The sequence below is a fragment of the Schistocerca gregaria genome, chromosome 9 (assembly GCF_023897955.1).
Source record: "Schistocerca gregaria isolate iqSchGreg1 chromosome 9, iqSchGreg1.2, whole genome shotgun sequence".
In the NCBI taxonomy this organism is placed as follows: Eukaryota; Metazoa; Arthropoda; class Insecta; order Orthoptera; family Acrididae; genus Schistocerca; species Schistocerca gregaria.
The window spans coordinates 148,032,703-148,048,683 of NC_064928.1; the positions used below are offsets into that span (position 1 = coordinate 148,032,703).

General features: G+C 42.1%; 1 protein-coding gene across 2 annotated transcripts in view; it reads left to right on the top strand.

Moving 5' to 3' along the window:
* The window catches only part of LOC126292109 (uncharacterized), a 106,629-nt gene that overhangs the window by 56,180 nt on the left and 34,468 nt on the right, over positions 1 to 15,981 (top strand). The window contains exon 4 of one of the 2 annotated variants that reach the window (XM_049985936.1): positions 4,910 to 5,458. The exons of the other annotated variant lie outside the window; for it this stretch is intronic. Coding sequence (XP_049841893.1) covers positions 4,910 to 5,458 — 549 coding nt within the window. The remainder of the gene's footprint in view (positions 1 to 4,909; positions 5,459 to 15,981) is intronic. 2 annotated transcript variants of the gene reach the window in all.

Below are 15,981 nucleotides of genomic sequence, written 5' to 3' on the forward strand. Positions count from 1 at the left end.
TTTAGATATTTTATCTTTGGAAGTATTGAATTAATTATGGCTGATCTGAGTCATACACTTTTCTTAATACTATCTAATATCTTTTGACAAGATATATGGACTGAGCCTTGTTAAAACATGTGGTAAAGCATTTCACAAACATTTTTCCACGATTGAGTAAAAGTAAAAATAGAGGCTGCTGGTTCACCGTTATTTTAGCTCGTTAGCTACACAAACATTGGTTAACAGGGCAATATTCTGAATTTTTATTTAGAAAATTTTCTCTTTGATTTTGTAAAATATTTCGTCGTTTAAAACTGTACCGATATTACTTAAGTTACATTTAAAAATGACGCATCATTGTATTGGCAAAAAGAGTATCTTCTGTCTCGGGAAAAAGTAAGACTGTGAACCACTGATCGATTTCATTCCCTTACCTTCGCGAACTCTTATTTTGATGTCTCAAACATCATGAAAATGTAAACAAAATACTTCTTATGTAGGATGCATTATTTACAGTATTCCTATCTGCCTGCCACTGAGCAATTATTTCCAACGTTCAATTGAAACTGCAGCATCTTATAGAAGACCTTAAAATACGGAGACAGTATGTGTAGATAAATGGCTACATCTACATGGATACTCCGCAAAACACACTTAAGTACCTGACACAATTATTCTCTATTATTCCAATATGGAACAGCGCGCGGACTAAACGAACACCTATATCTTTCATTGAGAGCTATGATTTCCCTTATCTTATTATGATTGTTTCTCCGTATATAGGAGGAGGTTCCACCGCATCGAAAAACGCCTTTGTTTTAATGATGGCCAACCCAAACCCTGTATCATGTCAATGATACTCTCTCCCCTATTTCACTATAATAGAAAACGTGCTTCTCTTCTTTGAACTTTCTCGATATACTCCGTTAATTCCACCTGGTAATGATCCCAGATACAGCAGTACTGCTGTATAAGACGGACAAGCGTTATATAATGTGTCAAGAAATGAAGGGATGGATCAAACGTTACTGAAAGACCGACGACTGTAAATGAAAGAACAAATTTCATGAACTGTTATCGGTGCAGTCGTCATCTTAATTGTGTGTGAAATCCGAGTTTTCGGCACTGAACACCACTGTTTCGTCAGGAAAGTAACTGATTCTCGAAGAAATGACGGTATGATGCAGATGACTAAGCTGTGCGCACTGTACTGCAGATTGCATTGGTGTCAAGCAATGATCTCTGTCTAAAGTACATGTCTAACATATAACGTCGCATATACCACTATCACAATTGTGCTATATGATTTCGGAAATCTTACGTGATCCTAACATTGGCGCGACGATCGGAAAACTGATTCCCTTTCACTTCCATTAAATTTAACATGTGAACTCCACTGTCTAACAAAAGAACGTCACTGGATGCTGCAGAAATCAATAAATTGTATACTGTATTAGCGAAATTTTTCAGTCGTGTTAAGTCGTAAAATTAAATGTTACAAACGATGTAGATGAGTCTTAAACAAAGTAGACATGGTTTGCGCAGTCATGCCGGTACTAGTAAATACTACATGTGAACAAAGTATGTACTTGTGAAATAAAAACTGATATTAAAATGTGAAATGTCACCTACACATCAATCTGAAACGAAGTATGTGCTCCCTTACTTGGTATCTGAAGTGTTACATTGCCTGTTAGCATTTATGTTGGCAATCATTGCCACAGAGACACGTAATGCAAATGTGAGAACGTATTTCCTCCAGCAGGGCTCAAATACCGAGTTCTGAGCGAAACTTCTGGTTCAAAGTGGTTCAAATTGCTCTGAGCACCATGGGACAACTTCTAAGGTCATCAGTCCCCTAGAACTTGGAACTACTTAAACCTAACAAACCTAAGGACATCACACACATCCATGCCCGAGGCAGGATTCGAACCTGCAACCGTAGCGGTCGCGCGATTCCACACTGAAGCGCCTAGAACCGCTCGGCCACTGCGGCCGGCGAAACTTCTGGATTTATGGGTGTTACATGTGCTCTATGTTAAAGACACAGATAGATGTACAACGGAATGGTGTTACAACTGTTTGTCAGTTTGCTGAATGATACTCGCAGGAAACATAGAGCACCCGAAATATTTATAGAACAGTAAATTTTCTGTTACCATTTCAGGGTCAAAACCGAGAGGGAGTTTGTATAATCCGAGGGATGCGTGAAGGAATCAATTGTTCTGATTATGTATTCCTTATATAATGAAGCGTTTTAATAGCCTGCTGATCTGACAATTCCGTTTTTCAGTTATCGTTTTAGTCCTTGAAGTAAGGTTTACAACCCGAAATCGGTAAATATACCTTAACCACACACAGACCAATCAAAACTTTTCGCCCGACTGCAACATGGCAGACAATGCAAAGCATAGGGATCAGCAGGCACTCGGAAGTTCTGTGATTAGAGACCAAAGATTAGCATCCAGGTAGAATAGAGACGAATGGTGCCAACGGTGAAACCTCACTCGCAGCATCGTTTTTTGCACCATTACGTATAATATAGGACATACTTCCAAGCTAGTTCTCAGTGTCAGGTGACGTAGGTGCCTGTGTAATTTTGTAGTCGCAGCGTCTAGTACCACTTAGCAAATGTTGATCTCGAAAAGGCCTTTGATAAAGTTAACAGGGAAAATCTGTGGAACTTGATAAAGAATAGAGGGCACCCATTCTATTTAATAAATATCTTAAGAAGCCTGTACGAAAACATCGAGGTAGATATAAACCGATAGCTGGCAGCACCTTTTATAATGAAGCGTTGTAATAGCCTGCTGATCTGAAAGTTCCCTCTTTCAGTTATCGTTTTAGTTCATGAAGTAAGGTTTACAACCCGAAATCGGTAAACGGGGAGGGGAGGGTCACTTATGGATCTAACATTACGCCCACGCTATTTGTCATACCCAGAGAGGTCAGAAACAGTCCGAACAGCTTGTAAGAATGATGCAGCGTGCTGAAACATAATGGTTAAGAAAAAAATTAGCTGTTTCCGAGTTAATTGCCATTGAAGTTAGTCAGGCCTTTGCGTTTGCAAATTCAACAGGCCCGCCAGATACAATCAGCGTGTAGATCATAACGCACGAGACTGCTCATCCCTTGCCTCGGGTTCGATCCTTACTGCTGCCACCTGTCAAATTTTTGTATCGCTCTCTCGTACAGACTTAGGAAACCAAAGGAAGAACGCGTTGTGCGACACCATCTTCGGTGGGCCGCTTGAATTTGTGCGTACAACGTCTGATTGGCTAATTCCAATGGTAATTAGCTCGGAAACTGCACAACGTATCGAATTTTTTCTTAACACTTATTATCCTACTCTGCAACCCCCATACAGACTTTTTACACTGTTTCTGACCACCCTGTCAGACGACGTACTGCATGAATAGGAAAACCAAGTTTCATTCAGATATTAGAACAGGCAATGGGACTACTCTGAGTTGTGCTTTATGAACCGATGAGGACAGAATTTTAACAGAGGAAGAGATTGATCTGCAAAAACTATTTCACCTGCTAATTAATATGGGACAGTACCTGCTAAGAAAATTGAAACAGTAGCTTTTACAGGAAGAGGCGCGAAGGGAACAAAACTAGTGGTCAACAGTACCGTAGTAGGACAAGTCACCCATTTAAGTTATGTGAGACGAGATATCGCATACGAGCAAGATAAAGATATAGACAAGTTAGTAGCAAAATTTTGAAACCTGTGTGGATCCAAAACAGGTACTTTAGAAACAAGACACGAAACGTAGCAAGAACGAAGTTTTCGCAGTCAACACATTTCCCTACGGAAGCGAACTGTGGGACATTTACAAATGGTAAGAAAGTGAGACTGAGGCAGATACATGAGATTTATTAGAGCTGTGAAATTCTGTACCAGAGTAGACATTAGGAAATAATTAAACACATTTAACGTAAGAAACAAAACTGAACACAACAAAAGAAAGTGGAATGATAATTAAATCAAGACCCTAAAGTGTCGACAGGCGTTGATGTACACCATTGGGGACAGCTGAAAATACGTGCCCCTACCAGGACGCGAACCCGTGATCTTCAGCTTACAAGGCAGACGCTCTATCCATATGAGCCACTGAGGACTAAGAGGATAGTGCGGCAGTAGGAATTTATCCCTTGCACGCTCCCTGTGAGATCCACATTCCCAACTTAAGGTCCACATTGCCCGAACTTTTACAGGACTCGGTAAGATTGTCTGCCGCGAGTAATGAGTGTAATGGGTAGCGGCACCACGAATGTACTGTGTGGACATTAAGGTGGGAATCACAATCCTGCGTGCCCTCGGTGGCTCAGACGGATAGAGCATCTGTCATGTAAGCAGGACATCCCACGTTCGAGACCCGACCAGGGCACACATTTCCAACTGTCCCTGTTGGTGTATATCAATGCCTGTCGACAGCTTAGAGTTTTGATTTAATTATCATTTAATTCTAAGAGAGCTGCATGGTCACTGATGCTATCTGTTCTTTTGTACATGTCTGAAAGAACAGATACTATCTTCATAATGGAAAGTGAAGTGAACACCTCGACAGAATGAGCAATGCAGACTATTTTACTAAATCAGAAATTAAAATCTAGAAGCCGAAGAATTCAGGGAAGGCCAATGAAGAGTTGGACACATTAGTAGGCAAAGGCCTAATAATTCCAGTGACGAAGAAAAAGAAGAAGAAGATAGGCACTACTACGTTTTTGCCCTTGTGTTGCTTCTTTTACAGTCAGTTGCTTACCCAAATAAGACGGTGGTGGTTGTTGCCGAAATATCGTATTTTCATGCAGGATTATCGCGACAAGTTCACCAAGAACATTTTTCACAAAAATCAGATCTCAGATACTATGTCGTCATGAAAGATTAAATTGCTCATAAAATTTATTACCATTCCAGGACCGCAGTCAGTGTAGTGAATCCTCCTGAGATCTCCACATCCACCACTGCCCCAAAAACCACGCCTGCCGTGTCTTCGACTGCAGCCACTGACCCACAGCATTTGCGTGATCAACATCAGCGGCAGATGCAGGCGTTGTACCACCAGATGAGGCACCTGCCTCCGGAGTACACTCAGATTCTGCGAGATCAGCTGCAGGAGAAACAACTGCAACAGCAACAGCAGCTGCAACAACAGCAGCTGCAAAAGCAACAGCTGCAACAACAGAGACGGCAGCAGCAGCAGCAGAGGCAGGAGCAACAGCAGAAGCAGCGACAGCAGCAGGAGCAGCAGCAGAAACAGCAGCAGCTACAACAACAACAACAACAACAACAACAACATAAGCAGCATCAGCAGCAGCATCAGCAGCAGCATCAGCAGGAGCTACAGGCATCATCCACTGCATACACGTCTGTAAGGGCCGTTGGCAGCCCATACCGCTGGGCAGACATGGGCTCCGGTGTCGAAATCTCCAGCAATGCTATTGATGATGGAATCGTTGTGCAGAGGTTAGTCACCTTGTTCACTCTTGTTGTAATGTCACCCCCTCAGCACAGTTTACATGATACTTTTTTCCAGTGAAGTGTGAGTATATGCTACAGAGCTCTGCTAATGATATACTGAATCTCTTCTTCAGATACATAACAGTTTCTCTTATTACAACTGTTATCACACACATTCTTTTACAGTCCACGCTGATAAAATCAAATTACAGCGTAAGAGTTGCCATACTTGCAGAGAAAAATATATTGCTCTTTGTATTTCATCAATTGCACTGAGGCGCGAAGGAAAGTGGTATAGGCATGTGTATTCAAATGTGGAGATACATTAATAGGCAGAATACGGCGCTGCGATCGGCAACGCTTAAATAAGACAAATGCCTGGCTCAGTTGTTAGATCGGTAACAGCTGCCACAATGGCAAGTTATTAACATTTAAGTGACTCTGAACGTGGTGTCGTAATGGGCGCACGGGTGATGGGACACACGACGTCCGCGGTAGCGATTGAGTGAGGTTTTCCCGTAGGACCATTTCAAGAGTGTACCGTGAATATCAGGAATCCAGTAAAACACCAAATCTCCGACATCGCCGAAGAAAGATCTGCCAAGAACGGGACGAACGACGACTGAAGAGAATCGTTCATCCTGACAGAAGTGGAACTCATCCACAAACCGCTGCAGATTTCAATTCTGGACGATCAACAAGTATCAGCTTGTGAACCACTGGACGACACATCATCGATATGGGTTTTCGGAACCGAAGACCCATTCGTGTAGATGACTGCACGACATGAACCTTTACGCCTCGCCTGGGCTTGTCAACACCGACATTGGACTGGAAACACGTTGCTCGGTCATACGAGTCTCGTTCCAAATTGTATCGAGTGGATGGACGTTACTAGGTATGAAGACAACCTCATGAATCCATGGACCCTGCATGTCAAGCTGGTGGAGCCTCCATAATGGTGTGGGGCATGTGTAAATGGACTGATATCGGATTCCCTGATACTCCTAGATGCGACTCTTGACATGTGACACGTACATAATCATTATGTCTGATTACCAGCATCCATTCATGTCCATTGTGCATTCCGACGGACTTGGGCAGTCCCTGTAATACCACATACGTCCAGAATTGCCACAGAGTAGCTCTAGGAACACTCTCCTGGGTTTAAACACTTTCGCTGGCCACCAGATTCCCCAGACATGAACATTATTGTGCAATGTGCTGTTCAGAAGAGATTTTCACCCCCTCGGATTCTTACTGATTTATGGACAGTCCTGCAGGATTCACGGTGTCAGTTCCCTCCAGCACTACTTCAGACATCAGTTGAGTCCATGCCACGTCGTGTTGCGGCACTTCTGTGTGCTGTTGGGGGTCCTACATGATATTAGAGAGGTGTACCACTTTCTTTGGCTCTTCAGTGTAGTTTCCAGCATCAAGCACGGCATGCATGAGCTATGCAGTCAGAAAAAAAAAAACCATTCCAGTTCATCATCCAAGTTTAAAGACACTCTTATATTCAGACAGTGAACTACCTTACGGTGTGTGGTGGAGAGAACTTCGTGTATCACAACTGTTTATCTCATTCTGTTATCCATTCATGAATAGTATATGGCAAGATCGTTTGTCAACAGATATATGAGCATCTATATATATGGCGAGCAAAAATATGCAAGGTGATCCGAAATTATCGTACGAATTAAATGGTATATATGTTTCCGGTTAAGAAGTGTGTATTTAAATGAGTTTAAATCGAATTTCCCATAATTTCTAATTTCCACAGAGGTCCCAACTTGTTCGCCATCATGTGTGACACATGTAAACGATCGATAAGTCCGATACACATATTTCACTGCGAATGGATGATATTATCGCTAAAATTTGATCTTTCAGATCTTTGACATTGTTAATTTTCGTATTGTACACATGTTCCTCGATCGTTCCCCAGAACTAAAAATCATAGAATGTAAAGTAAGGTGAAAGTGGAGGCCAGCGCAATGGTCGACCATGACTGCTCCATCTACCGGGAAATGTTTGGCCGAAGTAAACACAAACGGTGATGCGCCATCTTGTGAAGAGAAACCCAAGCGTCGTATCTGTAGTGGAATTTCGTGAATGGCATACGCTTGAGACATCTGCATTCACTACACTTGTATCAAAGAACTAGAGTCCTATTACTCCAGTAGTGGTCTCAGTGGACCGAACATTCACTTAAGGGATGTGTTCCAGAATTTCGTGACGTTAAATACTGCCCCCAAAAATGTTGCTATGTCGGTTAACGTATCCAATTGTTCGAAAAGTAGGCTCATCGCTGAATATCCTTGCCTTACAAATATCGTACTTGTTAGCTCAGGTGATATGTGACAGCCGGCCGGTGTGGCCGTGCGGTTCTGGCGCTTCAGTCTGGAACCGCGTGACCGCTACGGTCGCAGGTTCGAATCCTGCCTCTGGCATGGATGTGTGTGATGTCCTTTGGTTTAAGTAGTTCTAAGTTCTAGGGGACTGATGACCACAGATGTTAGGTCCCATAGTGCTCAGAGCCATTTGAACCATTTGATATGTGACAGCATTCAACTTGTTTCTGCTCCACTGCTATGGACTAGGCGGGTTGAATGTTGTATGGCCGCACAGCAAGGTGCGAGATACGCCATTCGTTAAAAATATAATGATTACCAGCTTAGGCTGCTGATAAAATCTTTATTCAAACCAGCGCTGGCACGACGGTCAAGGCAGGGACAGCAGAGAGGGCTGTGAGACGACGTCTGTCAGTATGTACGCTGACGAACCCCTCTCTAGGACGACAGCAAGACAGAAGCGGCCTCTACACGAAGAGAATGCGAGAGGCGTTTGGAAAGTCCGTATAAAAATAAGAAGTACTTACGTGTTTGGGGTAAACCTTTTTTACTTTTCGGTATAGTCTCCTTTTAGACTTACACACTTCGTGCAACGCTGTTATAATTATTTGATCCCTTCCAAATAATAGGAATTGTCCAAGTCTGCAAAATAGCTATTAGTTGCTGCAATCACCTCCTAGTTTGATTAAAATCTTTGTCCTGCAAGCCATTTCTTCAAATTGGGGAACAAACAGTAGTCCGAGAGAACCAAGTCTGTAGAAAAACGGGGGATGTCAAAAGAGTTGGAATCCTATTTTTATTAATTTTGCGCCCACAACTGCTGGCGTGTGTGCTAGTGCATTGTCATAATGGAAAAGGACTTTTTTGCGGTCCAATAGCCGGCGTTTCTCTTGCAGCTCGGTTTTCAAACGGTCCACTAACGATGAATAATATGTACCTGTAATAGTTTTACCCTTTTCCAGATAGACGATGACGATTATCCTTTCCAGCCAATGGACTGGTCTTCGCTTATTTTGGTGCAGATTCTCCCTTGGTAACCCATTGTTTAGATTGTTGTTTGATCTCAGGAGTATAGTAATGTATACATGTTTCATTCTTCCTGAACAGCTGCAAACCATTCTTGCAACACATCACATGATTCCGTTTTTGGTCAAGTATGAGCAATCACGGAACGCAGCCAGCGGATAGCTTTCTCATGTCCAAATGTTTATGAAAAATATTATGTACTCGTTCATTTTAGATGTCCACAGCACTAACAATCTCACTCAAGCTAATTTCTCTGTCATCCATCAGCATATCATGGATTTTATCAGTGACGTCTGGAGTCGTAACCTCCACAGGGCGTCCAGAACGTTCAGCAACACTTGTGGCCGTGTGGCCACTCCGAACATTTTTAAACTACTTATAATCTGTTCTAATCTAAGGTGCAGAGTCACCGTAAAAAGCTTCTCTTTAGTTTCCTGAGGCGCTTTGCCTTTCGTAACGTAATGTTTAATCACCACACGAAATTCTTCTTCGTCCATTTTTTGACGATCACTCGACTTCCTTGATTCACACGAATGCCACACGCAAAGAAATATACCAACATGGCTGAAACGTGAGATGCTAAAACTAACCATGACCTCGATACGCACCGGTGGTGCCATCTCTCGGATTTTTCACTGACTTTTCATAAGTGCCGTGCCGCCAAGCCGCGACCAGCTTGGAAGACTAGTCGTTATACTAACGCTACAGCATTGACCTACGAACTATTTTGTTTTGCTTGCATTCAACTTGTGTATACCGAAGGATCTTGATTATCTGCATGTCGCCAGTTGTTTGCGACACACCTTTGTGAATACGCGAAGTTAAGTATTGTCAATTTAACTTACTCGTAGTGTAATAAAGTCCAGTAATTCGATTTGCTTGAATTGTTGTCTAGCGATCCGAGAAAACAGCTTCCTAGGCACCCTATATTAGACGAGTGGGCAGGATATTACGCAACTAATTTCGGTGAACTGACTATCATCAGGTTGCTGTGCACCAAATCGAAATAACTTAAATTTATTGTAGTCTATAGATACCCGATAATGGCCAGTCAGCCGAAATTAGTTGTTTAAATAAATATTTGACCGGCAGCTGAAGGCGGTGATCATGACATGTTTCCAACGTCGACGAGCTGTGGGGCACCAACTCCTGGTAAAAATACGCCGTACAGTTCAATAGGGAATGGCAGTTTCATAGCTAGATCGTCCGATTGACCTGCAAGTACTCTGCGCTAAACTTTGTTGTGTGGCAGCAATGTTCTATCCAGATCTTCCTCGTCTTGGACATCTTGCATGTGTGTCAAGTGACACGGTGAAATAGCGAACCGACCACCAAATTAGTGCCAGCAGATGGGCAGCTAAGAGACGATTTAAAAAAATAAGCTTCACGTGTCGTCCCATGCTAACCCCGTTGCGCAGTCCGCCCCGATAGCTGAGTGATTTACACCAATACTATGCTCCGGTTATGGAAAAGCCAAAATGCTAGTTTTACTGGAATGTTGACCACCGAGCTCGCACCTGTTTCGAGACGCCCACCGACGTCTTTGGCACACATCCCACCTCCGATGTCACATATGGGCCGTTTCTTTTTGGAGTACAGCTACGTATGCACCGAGCTCCCCAGGAGCAGGAAGACGACCACCCGCGACATGTACCGCCTTCTCCGAAAGTCTCCACCACGCAACCCCGTCGAAACACGTCACCCCCAGGTTTCATGGCCTACAGTTTGGAAAACGATCCACCAACCATATCACACCACTGACACCACCTCTATGTGGTACCTTCTCGTCAACGGCAAGTATACTACAAGACAGGAACTGCATCGTATCGCACTGGTGGACTCACCCCTGTGCTTCAAATGCAATGTCGAAGATATAGATTTACATCGTTTTGAGTGTGGGCCAGCAGCAGCTGTCTGGACCCTCGTACAGAAGATTGTGGCTTTCTACCTCCGAGTACCACCACATCATGTTTCTCCTACTATGATGATATGTCCTGACACGACCTACTTTCCACCGGCTAAGTGGCACGCCGTCACATGGATCAGTGGCATGGCTGTCAACTACCTCTTCCGGGACGACATCGTCGATCCGGCGGACTTCTGGACACGCCTCCAAGTACATCACCACACCCTTCGCCGACATCGACACTATCGGGCCACTTTCGCGAACTATTTACAGAGTATTTTCATCAACCCGCCTCAAAGCTGGAATCTCAACGAACATTGCCAACCAAGACTGGACGATCCCACGTTCCCCTTCAATGGTCAATGATAGAATGCATTTTGTTCTGATGGCGCGCCAAAGTGGAGCATGGCGCGGAAAGTATTCCTATTTTATTTCACTTCTCTTTTCTCCTCCTCTTCTAAGTTTTTTTCTCCTTATACATGTTTATCCCTTTCACACATAGCTCTCTATCTGCAGTCTATTTGTTTTTCTTTCTCCTGTGCTCCCCCAAAACAAAAAGAAAAAAAGACTAAAAAAAGAGTTTGCTGCTGATGGTGAGACTGTATACTCCTTTATGTTAACAAAAAAATAAAAAGAATAAAAATAGAAGGCCTTTGCGGAAATGTAGCTACCTTTTATGTTTTCCATTTTCAAAGGGTATTGTGTTATTTTATGAAGAACGTCGTCTTTTATTTTCATGCACAAGAGGTTTTTATATGTTTTCTTATTAAAAAAAAAGATGGTAGAGCGCGAAAGGCAAAGGTCCCGAGTTCGAGTCTCGGTCCGTAAAAAAAAACATAATTTTTTTAAAAAAAGAAAAAAAAGTTGGTAGAGGAAAACAAAAAATAACAAATAAAAAACAAAAAAGACTGCTAATCCAATGTGCTCTGCACGCAAAAAAAAAGTAATCAGAGTGACGGATAACCGTCCTACGGCCCCGGGTTCGATTCCCGGCTGGGTCGGAGATTTTCTCCGGTCAGCGACTTGGTGTTGTGTCGTCTTCATCATTTCACTGCACCCGGCGCGCAGGTCACCCAATGTTGCGTCGAATGTAATAAGACCTGCACCTCAAGGGGCCTCCCAGCCGATGACGCCAAACGCTCATTTCCATTTACCATTGCGCAGCAAGATCGTGACATTGTTAGAAGAGTGTGTTCCCGGTTTCCTGCGGACACGATTCTACTGCGGTACTGTTAACATGTGCCGTACATACAGAGTGAAACGGCGCGACAACGTACTCCAAAGTTGACGTACGCTTGACAGTACACTTACGATTCTTGTGATCAAAATGTCTAATTGCGCACTAATTCCCAGCGACACTATGGCGTCGTAGTGAAATAGTGCCAAAAATTTGACCAAGACCATACAGGCGTGGGTGGCGCTGATCGGGAAGGAAGGCTATCGAAATTAGCACAGACAGTGTCCAAGCAATCGAGGAACAATATCTGGGGAAAGCGGATTTCTATCTTCGACAGAGTGTATGGCGGAACATTTCGATCGTTGTTTCCAGAGACTTGGTGATTATTATCAAAAATAGTCTCATGTATCTGATTGAACTGTAGTTCACCATTGAATTCAAGTTATTTGGCCATCCATATTAGTGCATAACTTAATTTCTGAAGTTTCTTCTTATATCTACAACCATCTTCTACTAACCACTGTGAAGTGCGTGATACGGGGCATTTCGCATTCTACCAGTTATTACGACCTCTTTCCGCTGTTATTCGTGTGTGGAGCACGGGCAGAACGACTTCAGAAATGCTACTGGGCGCGCTGCAGTCAGTCTAATCTGCTCTTTGTGATACTTACGGGAGCGCTACGTAAGCAGATGTACCATATTCCTGAATATTTCTGTTGCAGTTGGTTCTTGAATTTTTATGAGAAACTTTTTCTCATATGATCACTCCACCTAAGTTTCAAAATCCTGTTGTAACTCAACATCAGAAACATTTCGATTCTCTTCTATTCTGGTTATCCAATGAGCCACGATTTCCTTCCATACAAGGCTCTGCTCCAAAACATAATCCTCAGAAATTTCTTCTTCAAATTAAGGCTGATTTTTTGATTGTAATAGACTTCTTTTGGCCAGGAATGCTCTCTCTGTCTGTGATAATCTGCTTTTGCGCTCTCCTTGCTTCGTCCGTCAATTGTTGAATCGCTTCAGAACTCACAAATTATTTCACATGGCGTCCCTTTTGGGTATGTATCTCAGTATTAAATTTGTCGCAGTTCTCATTTATCGTCCGCCCTATTTTATTTCATTTTACTCTCGAACCATATTGCGTGCTCATAACTTTTCGCCCCCGGTAGCTGAGTAGTCAGCGCGACAGAATGTCAATCCTAAGAGCCCGGTTTCGATTCCCGGATCGGTCGGAGATTTTCTCCGCTCAGGGACTGGATGTTGTGTTGTCCTAATCACCATAATTTCATCCCCATCGACGCACAAGACGCCGAAGTGGTGTCATATCGAAAGACTTGCACCCGGTTAATGGTCTACCGACGGAAGGCCCTAGTCACACGACATTTATATTTTACTTATTTACTTTTCGTTCCATTTAACATTTCCTTTCTCTTCTCTATCACTTAGGACAGCAAGGTCGTCAGAAAAGTTATCATTTTTTATACCCTTTCCTCTGTAATTTTAATCCCAATCCCGAATTTTTTTTTTTAAATTTTGTCATTAGTGAGATTCAAGAATAGGGAAGGAAGAATGCATTCCTGTCTTACACTCTCTTTAATGCGATAACTTCCTTCTTTGTCTTCCATTCTTATAGTTTCTTCTTGGTTCTTATTCACATAGCTTATTACCTTTTTATCCCATAGATTAACATTATTTTCCTGAGACTATAGAACATCTTGCACCATTTTATGCTCTCGAAAGCATTTTCAAAGACGACGGGTCCTATGACCGAACTTTAATTTTCCCTAAATCTTACTTCCGTCATCAAACGCCACCTCAGAACCGCCTCTCTGTTGCGGTTACCGTTCCCAAAGCCAACTATTCTCATCTAACAGATCTTCAGTGTTATTATCTAGTTTTCTGTATATTATTATTCTCATTGGCTTCAACGTATGAGCTGTTAGCTGATTGTGCGATAGTTCTATACATTTATTACCTCTGAGACGGTGTGGATGATACCTCTGCAGAGTCATAGATTCTACAAATCAACTTGACTAGTTGTTTGGTTGTCACTTTCCTAAATCAGTTTCGAAATTCCTGAGGAATATAGAAATATCCTACCTTCCACTTTATTTGAACGCCAGTCTTTAAAAGCTCTGTCAAACGCTGACTCTAGTATGAGATCCCCAGTGTCTTCCATATGGTCTTCATTTCTTCTTTTATGATATGCTGAGTTGTTCCGATCATACATCTATACTTTTAATTTTAACGAAGTTTGTCTTTCTTTTTCTTTTTTTAAAAAAAGAATAAACCGCCATTTGACTGTGTATTGCGGCATTTATCTTCTGCACTTACTAGATTTCGGCTTCTATGCCATTATCAATACAATGCTAAAAGTTCTTAGATCATTAAAATGTCATACCTGTTAAGGCAGTTCAAAGCAAGAATAAGAGCCGAAATCTAGATAGTAAAGAAGATATATGCAGTTGGTAGACAAATGGCAGTTTATTCCTTCAAAAACTATTGCATAACTGTGGTTCAACACCATCGAAAATCCGAAAAAGCTTTTTTAATTTTTTAATGTTTTTTAATTTTTTTTATTTTTTAACTGAACTAGTCCATCCGACGGCCATTGCATTTTCGATGATTTTCCACTTTACTTTACCTGCAGCCATTTCTGCCTAGGCTTCCCTGCACTTCCAATTTGTTTCATTCCTAATTGACTTATACTGTTGAATTCCTTTCTTTTTTTGAATTTTTTTTCCTTCTCTCTTTCGTCGATCGGTAGAAGAATTTCTTCTGTTACCGAAGACTTCGCCGCTGTTACCTCCGTGTATCAATTTTTGTACCTCCAACTTCCGTGGTTGCGCTTGTTACAGATGTCCATTCCTCATCAACTGGTGTAATGTGGTTATAACTATCGCAACATTTACGGCTCTAGAGAGTTTATAATATGCCTCATCATTATTCGATACTACATAATCCCATTTCTGTCCACACCTATTCTGCCGGACGATTCTCTTCAATTTCATCCTATTCTTCGTTATTACTAAACAGTGTTCTGAGTCTATATCTGCTCCTGAGTTGTCTTTACAAACTAATAAATGATTTCTGAATATCTGTCTGACCATGACGTGATGAACGTGGAATCTTCCCCTGTCTCCAGGCCTTTTCCGAGCACATCTCATCATCTTACTGTTTTTGAACAGTGTATCCGCTATAACTGGCTGTAATTTAGTGCAGAACTCTGTTAGTCTACCTCTATTCCTGTTAGCGTGCCCATAATCTCCCGTAACTCTGTCATGTGTTCTCTTCCTCACAGTGTTCCAATCACCGATGTTTATTGGATTTTCATCTCCCATTACACACCGAATAACGTGTTCAATACCACTTTCTCTCTCTCTTCATTTTCTTCTGGCAAAGTTGGCGTATATACCTGAACTTTTATTGTAGATATTGGTTTGCTTTCGATTCTGACGAGAAGAAACCTACCACTGATCTGTTCACAATAACTCACTCTCTGCCCTACCTTCCTATTCATAACGAATCCTACTCACTTTAAACCATTTTCAGATTATGTTCATATTGCACCATATTCGTCTGACCAGAAATCCTTATCTTGAGCCAATCATTTCACTCACACCCACTATATCTAGCCTGAGCCTTTTCATTGTCCTTTTCACATTTTCTAGCTTTCGTACCCCACTCAAACGTCTGGCGTTCCACGTTCCAATACGGAGAATGTTGCCCTTTCGTTGGCGATTCATTCTTTTGCGCATGGTTAGGTCACCCTTGACAGTCCTTTCCAGGAAATCCGAATGAGAGAGTAAACAGAATCTTTTATCACGGGAAAAATTGTGATAAAGTTGCTTCGTGGATGTTAAAAATGGAAATGTAACAACATTCTTGTCGCCAACATCTGCAACATCTGCAGTAGCATCAGCTGACAGAACTATCTCCACTTCTAGGGATAACAGATACATTTAGAGGTCTGATCGTACTACACCAAAAAAACTAGGTCCAGGCAAAAATTTGTCAAAGCAAAGTAATATCAGTATCAGGAAATCTATATGTTCTGGCGAAA